Source organism: Dendropsophus ebraccatus, unplaced genomic scaffold, assembly GCF_027789765.1.
Source record: "Dendropsophus ebraccatus isolate aDenEbr1 unplaced genomic scaffold, aDenEbr1.pat pat_scaffold_1349_ctg1, whole genome shotgun sequence".
NCBI lineage: Eukaryota > Metazoa > Chordata > Amphibia > Anura > Hylidae > Dendropsophus > Dendropsophus ebraccatus.
The window spans coordinates 4,306-19,880 of NW_027208770.1; the positions used below are offsets into that span (position 1 = coordinate 4,306).

General features: G+C 43.6%; 1 protein-coding gene across 1 annotated transcript in view; it reads left to right on the top strand.

Moving 5' to 3' along the window:
* Positions 1–6,313: 6,313 nt before the first annotated feature.
* The window catches only part of LOC138775103 (islet cell autoantigen 1-like protein), a 30,399-nt gene continuing 21,137 nt past the window's right edge, over positions 6,314–15,575 (top strand). Inside the window, exons 1-3 of the mRNA XM_069955827.1 lie at positions 6,314–6,711; positions 9,844–9,978; positions 15,058–15,226. Of these exons, the coding sequence (XP_069811928.1) occupies positions 15,065–15,226 (162 nt within the window). The 5' untranslated portion in view covers positions 6,314–6,711; positions 9,844–9,978; positions 15,058–15,064. The remainder of the gene's footprint in view (positions 6,712–9,843; positions 9,979–15,057; positions 15,227–15,575) is intronic.

Here is a 15,575-nt window from a genome sequence, read left to right on the forward strand (position 1 = left end):
ACCTGCCTTTTTGCCATAGTCAAAAGTCAGTGTTCATGCAGGATGCCGGACAGGTCCTTTACACAACACCGCTAACACAGATCTCCTTAATTCCCCCACAGAAATATCCCTCCAGATAAACTCTCGGATTATAAAGGTTAGAACCTTCTGTCCTTCGTGAACGGGTCACAGCCTTTATACAACGCAGAGACTTGGCTACAGGTGACACAACAGCATGTGGACCATATTAGACTGTAAGGGTATGTTACCTTATGCACATTACTAGGAAACTAATAGGTGTCTAAGCTCATTTGATACTTCCATCTTAATAAGACTTAATAAATGTCAATTGTAAAACAATTTACAGTAGTAGCTGCCAGACCTGACAGTGAGTGTAAGAAGCAATAAATACAATACAACACAAGAGCTACTAAAGGGCTGGGGACTATTCTAACCACTCCACTAATACATGGATTGTTCCTAAGCATAACAACAGGCAAACTGCAGGGAGGTGAGACACCTAGTGGCCAAGACTTGGAGGCTTATTTCTTAGGAAAGGATTCATTTTAAGTAAATAACGTGATTTACAATAGGTTATTACACGGAGGGAAGTTGTTGAAAATAACACTAAGCTAAATGTATAAGAGAAGAAGCACCGTCACATCTATATAAAAGACATGCTGGTAGTGGCACTGCATCATGATATATTAGAAAAGTCTGGTTTATATACAGTGGTACCTTGGTTGAAGAATAACTTGGTTTAAGAGCTCAGAGTTTTTAAAAATTGTGACTTGGTTTAAGGGCATTGCTTTGGTTTAAGAGCTCCCTGTACTGGATGTACATGGCGTACATAGCGGGGTCTACAGCACTGTACTCTGACCCAGGAAGTCTTCCTCACCTTCCAAATAGGGATGGTCCGAACCCGCCGAGGTTCGGGTTCGGCTGAACCCGAACGCTCGGCATCGGATTACCGCTGTCTGGCCGCTCTGTGCAACGAGCGGATACAGCGGGAGGACCGCCTAGAAAACTGGGATACAGCCTATGGCTATTTCCCAGTTTTCTGGGCGTTCCTCCCGCTGGATCCGCCCGCTGCACGGAGCGGGCAGACAGCGGTAATCATTGCGGATGGTTCGGGTTCATACGAACTCCGTACGAACTCGGTTCGGACCATCCCTACTTCCAAATCATAGCAGAGCCAGGGGACAGGACTGTGGAGTTAATCTCTTCATAGCTGTAACCCCTCTTTCCCCAGACAGAAAGCGATGCATGTATGTGCCCACATCTGCCCTGCTCATTCCTTCATGCTCCCTGCAGTCTCTGTCAGCCCTTGTGTTTCCCATCCTCTCCATTACTGTATAGTAACTTATAATGTCACATATTACTGTGCAGTATAGCGTTGGTCTGTGCTGTCCTCTAGTGATTAGTGGTGGTGCTGGAACCAATAAAACACAATTACATTATTTCCTATGGGAAAACACTGCTTGGTTCTCCTGAACAAATTAAAGGGAAGTCACCTCCAACCCACCCTCTTCAAAACTCTCAACTACAGTCATCTGTTAGTAGGATAAACAATGCTGATTCCAAATCTGTAGTTTGTAGCTTTCTACTCCTTTGTACTTCACCATTGTAAGCCTACAAACTGGGCATGCTGATGCCTAGAGAGGACTACTTAGCTCAAGAATATAATGTAGATTTTACCTCTAAAGTAAGGAGACACAGCAGCTCCCACTCACACTCACAGCATCCTCCTTCCACTCAGATGGGCTTGACTGACAGCTTGAGTGCAGTAAGAAGCCCTGCGATCATGCAAGTGACAAAGCCTGACTAGTGTGAGGAGGCTGCCGCTGTACGACTGGGGCTGCCACGTTCCACTCCCCCATGACTTGATAGTGGTCACTTGTATAAGCTATTCATCATAGTGGTCACTTGTATATGGTATTAAATGTTATTTTATGTCTATTTGCAGCATCACTTACAAAGGAGGAGAACCTGTCAGGTCCCTGGTGCCTCGCACATGGACCACAGGATCTGTCACTTTCTCTTTAAAGGGAACCTGTCAGCCAGGATGCCGTGGCGGAGCCCGCCCAATACCCCGGTGAAGCCCGGTATACGTAATCCTCCCGAGGGTTACGTATGCCGGGCTCCACTGGGGGGTCGGGCGGGCTCCGCTACAACGTCCCAGCTAACAGGTCCTTTTCAAAGGGGAACTATCAGCGGTTTAGACAAATCTAACTGCTGATAGCCCCCGGCACACTGAGGAGGAAGGTATGTGTCATAATAATCAATGGAACAGGCAGGCCGGATGACGGCAGTGCTTCTAACAGTGCTCCGGGCTAAAGATTACGCCAACTAACAGCATGGGACCGACACTGAGGAGGAAAGTAAGAGGCAAACCTTCCTCCTCAGCGTCCCGGGCGCTATAGGGGGCTATCAGCAGGTTAGATTCGTCTAACCTGCTCATAGTTCCCTTTTAAATTTATACCCATTTGTCTACGGCACAGAGATGCTCTATAATATAGAATTTTAGCAGATCAGAAGCAGAAAAATGAGCAAGGAAACTCCTGTAAAAGTGCACAAAGCTGATCCTGGGAATGGTCTATAATGGTTTGCCTTCCTAATAGTTTTACATACTCTACTATTATTGTGACTTCTAGGTATTGGTTAGATCGATCAATCATTAGTGTTTTTAGACCAAATTTAAACTTGTGTAAGGTAATGCAAATTACCTTTAAAGGGCATTTTCCAATTAAAGATTCCCAGATTTTTAATTCATTACACAGCTAGTCAGCTAATTATATATATATATATATATATATATATATTATATATATATATATATATATATTTTTTTTTTTTTTACTTAAAATTCCTAGAATCTTATCCTCCAGTTACATTATGTGATCTCAGGATGACCCCCCTCCCCTGTAGAAACTATATGTGCCCTGGGCACTTTATGGGTCACCATCTCAGCCAGCAGAACTTCCTATATGTAGGAAGCTGCATGAACCTGGCCAGAAATTCCCATCACTTTTACTGATGATGATTATACAGCCCCTGTCACACCGTTATATTTGATTGCAGTTCAGCCTCCCTGACTGTACACTCACCAGCCACTTTATTAGGTACACCATGCTAGTAACGGGTTGGAGCCCCTTTTGCCTTCAGAACTGCCTCAATTCTTTGTGGCATAGATTCAACAAGGTGCTAGAAGCATTCCTCAGAGATTTTGGTCCATATTGACATGATGGCATCACACAGTTGCCGCATATTTGTCGGCTGCACATCCATGATGCGAATCTCCCATTCCACCACATCCCAAAGATGCTCTATTGGATTGAGATCTGGTGACTGTGGAGGCCATTGGAGTACAGTGAACTCATTGTCATGTTCAAGAAACCAGTCTGAGATGATTCTAGCTTTATGACATGGCGCATTATCCTGCTAAAGGAAGCCATCAGATGTTGGGTACATTGTGGTCATAAAGGGATGGACATGGTCAGCAACAATACTCAGGTAGGCTGTGGCTTTGCAACTATGCTCAATTGGTACCAAGGGGCCCAAAGAGTGCCAAGAAAATATTCCCCACACCATGACACCACCACCACCAGCCTGAACCGTTGATACAAGGCAGGATGGATCCATGCTTTCATGTTGTTGACGCCAAATTCTGACCTACCATCCAAATGTCGCAGCAGAAATCGAGACTCATCAGACCAGGCAACGTTTTTCCAATCTTCTACTGTCCAATTTTGATGAGCTTGTGCAAATTGTAGCCTCAGTTTCCTGTTCTTAGCTGAAAGGAGTGGCACCCGGTGTGGTCTTCTGCTGCTGTAGCCCATCTGCCTCAAAGTTGGATGTACTGTGCGTTCAGAGATGCTCTTCTGCCTACCTTGGTTGTAACGGTTGGCTATTTGAGTCACTGTTGCCTTTCTATCAGCTTGAACCAGTCTGCCCATTCTCCTCTGACCTCTGGCATCAACAAGGCATTTCCGCCCACAGAACTGCAGCTCACTGGATGTTTTTTCTTTTTTCGGACCATTCTCTGTAAACCCTAGAGATGGTTGTACGTGAAAATCCCAGTAGATCAGCAGTTTCTGAAATACTCAGACCAGCCCTTCTGGCACCAACAACCATGCCTTGTTCACTCAAATCACCTTTCTTCCCCATACTGATGCTTGGTTTGAACTGCAGGAGATTGTCTTGACCATGTCTACATGCCTAAATGCACTAAGTTGCCGCCATGTGATTGGCTGATTAGAAATTAAGTGGTAACGTGCAGTTGGACAGGTGTACCTAATAAAGTGGCTGGTGAGTGTATATGGGCAGCCTCTTGGCATATTTAGAGATAAATATCGAGATGAGAATTATTACACTGTCCTCCCAGAAGGCAGAGATAGTACTATCTGTAGCTGCCCATGTAGTGCATTATGGGAATTACAGCAGATTTAAAAGGGAGAGAATGAAGTTTTAGGCTATGTTCCCACACAGTATTTTGCAACCAATACCAGGAGTGGATTGAAAACACAAAACGACTGTTGAAATTGAGTGGATGGACTTTATTTAATGACAATTAAAAAAAAACAAAACAAAAAAAAAAACGTCGTTATTTGCCTTTAAATGGCGTCCATCCTCTACATTTCAACAGCATCGGAACATAGCCTTTCTGTGTTTTCAATCCACTCCTGGTTTTGGATGCAAAATACTGAGCATAAATACCCAGTGTGAACAAAGCCTGAAGATGGTGGCTGATCAGAAGTCACATGACCCTAATAGAGTATTACGCTATGTTCACACAACGTATTTGTTGTAGAAATCCCGTCTGTAGCAACAACGGTCATGATTTATACAGCACACACATTGTATGTGAAAGCATAGAATCCCAGCCAGAGTATATACTGACATGTCAATTTTCTGCAGAGTGTAAACTGACATGTCAATTTTCTGTGGCCGCTATTTAGTAAATAGCGTCCGCAGAAAACCCTGTCAGTTCACATAGTGGAGCCTGCGGCTCCAGTTGCAAGCTCCATTTTGAACAGGGGGGAATTCGGATGCGGGCATGCACGGATGCACCCGCCATCTTGTATACTGTCCATCTACCATGATCTAGTCTAGTGCTTCTCATTTGGACTTATTACATTACAGTAGATCAGAAGACTACAGTGATGTATGTAGTGATGGCCATGACACAGCTTTCTCTAAAACAGAAGAGGAATTTTATTTAAAGGGATGTCATGGAACAGCATCCAGGTCAAGGAACATCCGGTGTCTTACACTGTGAGAACACTGTATGGATGCAACAGAGCTGGGATAAAACAAATGACACTGCAGCAATAGTGAATATGAGTGAGCGCTGGGTGAGCGCTCTGGTCCACCCTAATACCAGTGCTTGCTTACACTGATGCGGCACTGTCCCTGCCCCCCTGATGTTGTTCCACACCCACTGCGGCCAATCAGTGAAGATGCAAGCTGCTCAGAACCTCTTCAGCTGAGCTGGAACATAATGTTATCAGGGGAAGTAAAAAACGGGAATATGGTGGACCAGTGCACCAGTGCCGGACATGGGGAGGTAAGTATGCTCTGATTTATCATTTACAGCCCTAGCAGACTGCAGTATAGCTTTTAAATATACTAGGACATCCCTTTAGATAAAATTCCTCTTCTGTTTCAGAGAAAGCTGTGTCATGGCCATCACTGTATTCTTCTGATCTACTGTAATGTAATAAGTCCAGATGGGAAGCACTAGACCATGGTAGATGGACAGTATACAAGATGGCGGACACAATTACCATTGTCTTTTATGTATAGATTTCCTACAACCAGATATCAATAGGAAATACCTGACTGGAATTGCTCTAGTCTGTCAGGATCTAGGAGCTTCTATTATACTATTTTATAATGGGGGACTGTAGCCATATGAGTGCCGGCTACTATAGCAGTACAGAGAGCAGCCGCCGCTCTATGGGGCAGATATAGCGCTCACCCGGGGCCCGTCCATGGTGCGGCGTCTGCCCTATACCCGATCACACGCTGCAGCAGAGGAGCATTTATCCGGTTGTCATGAGAACCTAGGCTCGGCAGCTACTTCCGGCGGTATCACACGTGACTTCCGCTCACAGCTAGGAGGGAGTGTGATTGGTCGGCGTTGTATGTCATTGCTGGTAGCGTGTGCCTCACAGTTGTAGTAGAGATGGGGGACCTGCGCTCCTCCAGCTGTAGTGAAACTACAATTGTCATTACACCACGATAACCAAAGCTTTGACTGGCCGGGCATGCTAGGAATTGTAGTCCTGCATCAGCTAGAGGGCTGCAGGGTTGACCGCTACGCTATAGTAACGCCATTCCAGAACGTTTATTAGTGATGTGACAGGAATGGCGCTGCGTGACCGATCCACCCATATTAACTGCCTTGTAGTAGACCCACTAGAGGACACAACAAGCTAGCGTGGGCTTACTCCAGGGATGAGACCCATATATACATATCAGACAGGTGTCCTCACTGTATGGAGACGATTTCATAGCCCTGAGGCCCCTTGGTTACCCGCCCTCCCTCACAGCTCCGGGTTGCTATGGACTAGAGCTCAGACACTTCCTGTTACTGGACGGTGGCCGACTGGGAACTGTGGCGCATGCGTACTCGGCTTCCCGGCGCTCTCCTTCATCCCGTATGACTGCTCTTGGACCGGTGTTGTGTTATCGCAGGAGCTCAGCCTCTCTCGCCTGGAGACCGCCCCGGTAAGATCCCTGTCGCCTGTTCCTCTGGACGTTTCATTGCTGCCAGTGCGCTGCCAACCATGTCCAAGGCTGGTACCCGGGATGGTTGTCATGGCAACTGAGGAGAGCTGCGGGCTGGTGATGGAGGAAGGGTTCCCTTCCCCCCAACACACAGTCACCTTTATTGCAAGGACTCAGCTAGAAGTGAATATGGCTGTAGTGTGCATAGTCCTGGTGTGCAGACCTGTACAGTGTGAATACGACCCTGACCCCTCCTAGTTCTCTGCGTGTTCAGGATCCATATACTGGACCCATAGCAAACATGGCTTTTATTGCTGGAGCCCTCACAAAGCAGAGAGATGCCGAATACATGTATGCAGAGGTACCATCATAGCAGCTATAGCAACTGCTATGGGGCCTGCTGCATCAGGGGGCCCCCTGGCCAGCTTTTGCAATACACAGGGCCCCCTGAGCTGTCATCATTTGCAGCACAAGGTGGCCAAGCAGTTCTGCAGATGTCCCTTTAACTGCAAGCACTCCTTATCAGCGCTTACAGCTACGAAGTTATGACTAGACTTGACGGCTTAGTGGTCAGTCTGGGGGGGGGCAATCAAAACTTAGCTATAGGAACAGTCCGCCCGAGGCGTACGCCAGGGAGAGGGTGCAGAATCACCCCTTCTCCCTAGCGTACGCCTGCTGTATGCCCCCCTCGCTCGATGGGCAGGCTGGGGAGCTTGAGGGGGTGTGACATGATCCAAATCTACACCTGCATGATCCAAATCTACACCTCTTAGTGAATTCTGCTGGTGAAAAGGGGGCAGGGCTGAATATAAGACCAACGTACTTGTACGCTGGTCTATATAAATTCCCCCCAAGGAGTACAGAATAGACCATGGGTAGTATGGCTCATCATTATAGATGTCTTTGCAGCCACTCATTATATTGTGGGTTTGTGATCAAGGGGGAAGATCCACAGTGATTCTGCAACAAATACCTCATGTAATGTATACAGTTTTTGCTGTGTATTTCTGAGAGATTTGATAAAAAAATTTTCAAGCAGGTGGGATGGCCCCGGCGTGTAATCAGTGTGAGTGGCTTGGGTAGCATCAGCTGTAAATACAACCACAGGTACTCAAGTTATCTGCAGGTAATTTCTGGGTATTGTCCCTTGGTTGAATCAGTCAGAGTGTTCAGGTTCTGTTCTGTTTTGTTTTGTATTTGCAATAAAAAACCTGATCACTCTGTTGATAGATACATCTGGTAACATCCTAGGTGCGGACACCTTTTTTAGGACCAGCTGTACACTAGGGAGCAGAAGTTTAATCTGCATGTCAAGACTTTTAGCTCTAGAGGAAACTGGACAGCAGCCATAGGGGATTTGACATCCCCAGAGCTTCTCCACTGGGGAAGTTGTGCATTTAGTTATGCAGGTATGTCACATACAGATATGCAAATGATTAGAGGTTTGGTTGGATTTCACACTAGGTCCTCCCACAAAGCTGTGTAAAGCCTAGTGGATGTAAGTCGAACAACTAGAAGAAGAGAGCACAGGGGTGTTGTAGGGAAGTGCTAGGATTTTCATGGCTTGGCTTTTGCATCCAGGGGGAGCATCCCCTGAACTTTTGGATCTAAGTTACATAATAATAAAAATAGAGTGACAGGTCTGCTTTAACCCTTTGAGGACCAGGCCCAAAATGACCCAGTGGACCGCGCAAATTTTGATCTTAGTGTTTTCGTTTTTCCCTCCCCCCCTTCTAAGAGCTCTAGCATTCTTAGTTTTCTATCTACAAGCCATGTAAGTGCTTGTTTTTTACAGGAGTAGTTGTACTGTGTGATGGCGTCTTTCATTTTACCGTAACATGTATGATGGAATTCCAAATAAATTATTTATGAAGATATAAATAGGTGAAATCGTAAAAAAGAATGCAATATGGTAACGTTTGGGGGGTTCCTGTGTCTACGTAATACACTTCATGGTAACAGCGACATGATACTATTATTCTATAGGTCAGTCCGAACACAACCATATGCAGGTTACACAGATTATCTAATGTTATATATATATATATTTTTTTTATGAAATCCTTTTTTTTGGCAATTAAATATTAATAAAATGGGCCTATTGTGACACTTATAACAGTTTTATTTTTCACCTACGGGGCTGTATGGGGTGTCATTTTTTCTGCCATGATCTCGTTTTTATTAATACCATATTTGTGAAGATCGGACGTTTTGATCACTTTTTATAGATTTTTTTTTTAATATATAATGTAACATAAAATCGGTAATCTGCGCATTTTTTCCCCTCTTTTCGTGTACGCCGTTCACCGATCACAATGACGCTTGTTATATTTTAATCGGACAATTACGCACGCTACGGTATATTATATGTTTATCTATTTATTTATTTTTATATGTTTTATTTATATAATAGGATAGGGGGGGTTATTTCAACTTTTATTGGGGGAGGGGTTTTGGGGTAGTGTAATAGTGTTTTGAACTTTTTTTTTTTTTTACACATTTGAAGTCCCTTTGGGGAATTGTACATACACTACTTTGATTTATACACTGATGAATGCTATGCCATAGGCATAGCATTGATCAGTGTTATCGGCGATCTGCTCATTGAGCCTGCCTGTGCAGGCTTAGTGCAGCAGATCGCCGATCGGACCGCACGGAGGAAGGTGAGAGACCTCCGGCGGTCCGTTTCAACAATCGGGACCCCCGCAGTCACACTGCGGGGGTCCCGATCGGTAAGTGACAGGGGACTCCCCCTGTCACTTACACTTAAACGCCATGGTCGCGCCGCAATTGCGGCGTTTAAGGGGTTAATGACACGCGGCAGCGCGACCGCTTCAGCGTGTCATTACCGGTGAGGTCCCGGCTGCTCACTGCAGCCGGCCCCCACCTCCTATGAAGCGCGCTCCGCTCCGGAGCGCGCTTCATAGCGGGAGAAACATCCAGGACGTAGAGTTACGTCCAGGGTCGTCTGGGGACAGACTTCCATGACGTAACTCTACGTCCTGGGTCGTCTAGGGGTTAAAGTTACTCTGTATGCTTTAAATAAGCCGGGTCCCTAAATTGTTCATAACTACCAATGTGTTGTAGGCTAAAAGCTATAAATCTAATTGAAAATATTTTTTGTGTCTGCAGCACTTTAAGGTGAATTCAGCAATATCAATTCAAGGACAAGCACAGTTACAAGGAATGTCAAGAAAAATATAAATAGTTAAATCCATTGTAACAGGATTTGTTGGACTTTGGAAATATATATATACACATATAAAGGTTTGTACTTCTAAGAATCTCATCCGTCTTGCACTCCACATGTCTCTGTAGATTTATGGGTCACTGCATCTGTTGTATGTCCTTCATCTACTTGTAGGAAATTTTTTGTGGCAGACTGCAACGAGCACAAGAATAATATTGTATAATTTATAGAGCAAAATGGGAGAGCGCGAGAGTAAGGGTACTATTACACTAAGTGATTTTTCAACAATTTACCATAAACAATCTCCAACAATCGCTATGGCAACTACCTGAAATCATTCACCCAATTACATGATTGTTCTTGCGGTCGTCTTGTCGTCGCTATTGCGAACAACGTCTTATTCCATGCAAATGATAAAAAGAGGTCCAAATTCTCTCAAACGACCAACAATTTCTCGTTGGTCGTTTAATCATTGTCTGCTATTACACTAAACGATTATCACAAGACCAGGGTGTAGCTACATGTGTCTATTCTGTCTATTGAATTTCCAACTGCAACCAAGAGCCAAAGAGGAGTTGAAGTGAGGCGCTTGTGTCGCACTCCTTCCTCCTCCTTCTTCTCCACCAATGTTCTGAACTGCCCTGCCTCCTGCATGATCACTTCATCTTACTGGTCTGTACATGTACTGCATGGCTCAGCGGTGCATGCACAGACCAGAAGGATGGCGTAATCATGCAGGAGGCTGGGCAGTTCAGAATATTCATGGAGGAGGGAGTGGTGAGGCGTGCCAGCGTCTCACCACGGCTCCTCTTTGACTCTTGATTACAGTTGGAAAATCAAAATTATACAGCCACCCCTCCTACGACAGAATAGCCACAGGTAACCGGCTAACTGATGTTATACCACCTACAGCACACTGTCAGCACCTTGGTTTGGGTCAGAGTCGTGACAGATTCCCTGTTAAGTATTTTAATCAATGTGAACGTAGCTTTGTGTTGGAAAAAGGAGTGCTTTGGATATTTTAAAAGATAGTTTAGATGAATGGGAGACATAGCTATTGACCAACAACAATTGAAGCTGCATGGGCTACTCTAGTATAAGATCTTTTAGGTTCTGTAAGTTGTGAGGGTGAACTTCATGGGTCAGTCATTTTGCTCAGTCGGATTAAGACAGTATGGATTAGTCAACACCTTCTCTTCTCATCTCTTTGTCATGTTTCTCCAACTATTTCTGATTTTTATATTGTTTTTTACAGCACTGCCGTTAGAGAATGTTGTTGCCCAGAAGGGGGTTGTACTTGGTCCATACAATGTTTAGGTAGGGTAGTACCTGTAAAAGTATTGTCCACATCAGTACTCAGACCTCAGGCGCCTGTTAACCTATCAGACTGCATCTAGAGTGTTAGAGTAAACCAGAGCACCCAGAGAACATACAAACTCATATGTTTTCCTTGAGGGTTCGTTATTTTCCTTATTTAATAACCATCTAGAATAGAAACCCAACTCTCCCAGGTTAATAAAGTAGCAGTGGGCATGCATGACTCCCTCTCCATTTATTATGGCAGACACCTAGGTTAGCCAAGTACAGCACTCTGCTATCTCCAACAGCACCCATAGAGAGAGGCAGTGGCCATGTATGACAGCTGTTCCATTCAGCTTTTAGAAATGCAAAAAAAACGGGTTGCAAAAGCAAAAAGTGTGACTAATCCCTAATGGTTAGCGCTGCCCAAAGACCTCCAACTGTTGAAAACAGATAAAAAGTTTAAAGTTTTTACATTTACATGTTTCACAATTTACATGTTACACGGATCAGGTCATCTTCATCAGAATAGCAGTACATGTACTGTAAAAGTACCTGTAAACTTTTTATCTGTTTTCAACTGTTGGAGTTCTTTGGGCAGCGCTGACCGTTCTGGATTAGTCACACTTTTTGCTGTTGCACCCTGTTTTTTGCATTTCTCTATGGGCCCCTACCTGGGAGTATCCTGTTCAGACTTTCATAGTTGGCTTGCAGCCCCTAATTCTCCACTGGAAATATCAGCATCTTGCCAGTTTAAAAATCTGATACCCACTTGGGTGATATGCATAAAGCCCAAGTGGCTTAAAGGTGAGCACCCCATGAGCTCTCTGCATAGTAATCTGACTTGTTTGTACACGAGGTGCTGCTGCCTTACTTTTTTCTCTCCCTCTCCTCTATTCATCTCGTAGAGTCATTTCCTTGTTCTCGAGATTGCTGGTTTCATGGATAAGGAGTAAATAACTTTTCATTGAACAATCACTTTAAGACTATAGTTTTTTTTATTATTCACTATGCAGCTAGTTAGCATAAAAAATTTCAGCTAGTATTACCTAATTTAGTTGTTTCCTTCTGTCTAAAAACTCCTTGAATCCTTCCTTTCATTTTGGTCATGTGATCTCATGGTGACCCATTGGAAATTACATGTGTTTCTGGACTCTCAATGGGGGTCACAATCTTATTCTGCAGAATTTCCTATATGATGGAGCAGCATGGACAATTACACACAAGCTCTTACCCATAGCAACCAATCACGGCTCAGATTCCTGGTTATGTCTCTTAGCTAATTTACAGGTATATAGAGATGAAAATTATTACAATGTCCTCCCAGCAGGAAGAAAGATTGTACTGGCTCTAGCTGTCCATGTGATGCTGTGCTGATGTGTCAGTAGATTGATAGGAGATTTGTAAAGGGAGAGGATGCAGTTTAAAATATAAAAGAAAAGATGGTGGCTAATCAGAAGTCACTTGACTTGGATACAGTAGTAAAATGTTGCAGCAGAGCTGGAATTAAACAGATAACACTGTAGGAATAGTGATGGTGAGTGTGCAATATATGGGCAAAAAAATCAATTATTATTATTATTTTTTTTAATCAAGGGGTATCTTTAAAAGCCATGTTCAGGTGGGATTCTCCTTTTTTTTTGCCTAACTTTGCTGTTTGATTTCTTTTGAGTAGAAACTTTAGATTTAGCTTGTATTTATATAGCATCAAAACCTTCAGTAATAATGTACACAGAATGTTTTGCAGATGAGGGACGGAAGAATGTATGAAACTGTTTCCACCAGTTTTATGGTGTAGAAAAGTCATTTGTAGAGCACAGCATGTTTCACCTAGACATTGTGCCTTTTCTTACTTCTTTCTTCAGGGTTATCCAGGAGGAGGGGTCCAGCATCACTACAAGAAATCCATTATTACTTCAGACCGAAAATTACATGAATCTTACCACAGATCAATTTCATTTTTTGTCTGCAGATTTGTAGACGTGCCACATCTATTAATAGGTGCACTTTACTGTATGAAGCGCCAGTACTAGAATATCACTCCCATAGAGTTTTTTTTCTGTTATGTCTGCAAAATCTGACAGAAAAATAAAATTGTGGCATGCTCCATTGTATGCTGTATTATAGAGCTGTTCTGTACTAGAAGCACTGTAATATGGTGCCGAATGTCTGCTCACCTTAACACGTGGCATATGCATGGAGGGATCAGAATGAACAAACATTTAGCTGTAAGATATCCTATGTGCAAGTGTGCCCTTAGGGTGGGCTCAAAGGGCGCCTATCTTTTTTACAAACTTCTGACCTCCACCAATTGCCCAAATAGAATAGGCTGAGGTGCTTGGCTTAGGCTGGGTTCACACTACGTTTTTGCAATCCGTTTTTTTTCATCAGTTTTTTTGCAAAAAAAAAAAGGATAAAAAACGGATGCATGTGTGTGCATCCGTTTTGACCAGTTTTTCCATTGAATTCCATTATAAGAAAAAACAGATCAAAAGGGATCAGTTTTTTTTTAACGTACACAAAAATGTAGTCAACCTCATTTTTGTGTCCGTTAATAAAAACGGATCCATTTTGATCTGTTTTTTTTTTATCATGGAATTCAATGGAAAAATGGATCAAAACGGATGCACACACACAAATCAGTTTTTTCCATCCGTTTTTCATCCGTTTTTTGTAAAAACAGATGGAAAAAAACTGATTGCTAAAACGTAGTGTGAACCCAGCCTTAGAGTTACACTCTTTGTTTCTGCTCAACTCCTCTTGGAGATTAGAGTGAACATATTACAGTCATAGAAAGCTGTGGTGGCCTCAGCACCAGACTAACCCCAATCTAAACTGTGACTTGCCAGAAGTTTGCATTAGAGATGGGTATAATTTAGATGTATGTGGCAAAGAACTAAACAGCTATGTAGTGTATTTATTTATTGATATATGCCCATTCTTGAATTGTTTAAAGGGGTTGTGTCATTAAAGCTTATATTCTGGATATTCCATATCTTACTGTATAAAAGATCTCTTGGTGGTCTCTCCGGTCAAAAATGTATGTGATCCTTGCTGAATAGTGCCATCTGGGCAAGGCTTTACGGCTTTCACGCCCGTAAAGCCCCGTCTACATCGGTGTCATGTTCCTCGCCCTCCCTGTGATGCCAATCTGGAGGGTTAGTCCCCGCTCCCTTCCGATGACGTCACAGAGGGGCCAGGGATTAGGCTCCTTTAAAGAGGTTGTGTAGTATAAACTATTAATTTATGCAGCTGCAGGGGGACATATATTAGTGCCGTATTCTTATCTGTCCCACTCTGCCGCTGCTGCTGTCCGGCCGCCCAGTGTCAGCTGCTCTCTGTTGCAGTCGTCAATTTCACTGCATCCTCTGATGTGCTGTTCTGACAGGAAAAGGCCGCTAAGCATAGACAGTATAGTGATGTCTTCCCTTAATCCTCAGCGCCCCATGTGCTTTAAGGCGATATCAGCAGCTTAGATGCATCTTTCCCTTTAACAGGTATATGTATAGTGACTGGTAATCATATTTTACAGCTGTGTACTACAGATCATATTCTTATAAATACACTGAGCAATTATCTTTCATTGCCTTTCTCCCAGGTCATTTCTAGATATAATACCCATTTAGCAGAGCTTATTGTGGCTCCTGATCACATTGCATTACAAGAGTAAACTGTCACATGTTTTATTTATTTGCCTCTGACCACAATCTGCTACTTGATGAGCTTCTTATTTATTCATGAAGGTTACTTGGTGACATCAGAAAGACAGGAGTGCATGCAGTGTTCAGTGGTCTTAATGTAAGCAGAAAGAGATGCCCTGGGGAGGAAGATATAACTCGCTCTCTGATTCCTCGCAGCTCTTCCATGTACAGCAGCGGGCAGCTATGGGCAGGAGAGGACCGATCAATGGTCAGCCGCATGCAGAAGAAGTTTTGGGAAACAAAACAAGTGTTAATCAAGGTTACAGGGAAGAAAGAGGATGAACATGTGGTTGCATCAGACGCCGAGCTGGATGCCAAACTTGAGGTAGTGAATGATTATAGTTATACATAATCTGTCAGTAGGACCACAGTGCTTCCAAGACTCATTAAGGCATGAGACATTAGTCTTAGTGCTGACTGCATTTGAATCATGTTCAGAGAGGTGTGATTACAACTGATTTCAGTCTACTGACAGTGACTACTTGAAAGCCCAGATGACCAGTTGAACATCATTTGCATACTGTGCAGGACGTAATAAAAGTATTTTGTCGGACGATAGCTGGCCTGGGCGAACAGATGAAATATATGTTAGCAATGATTGTAGGAGGTTGTATTAGGTATGATTTTTAGCTATATACCCGTATATGCCCTGATTGGTTCCCTTTAAGGTTATG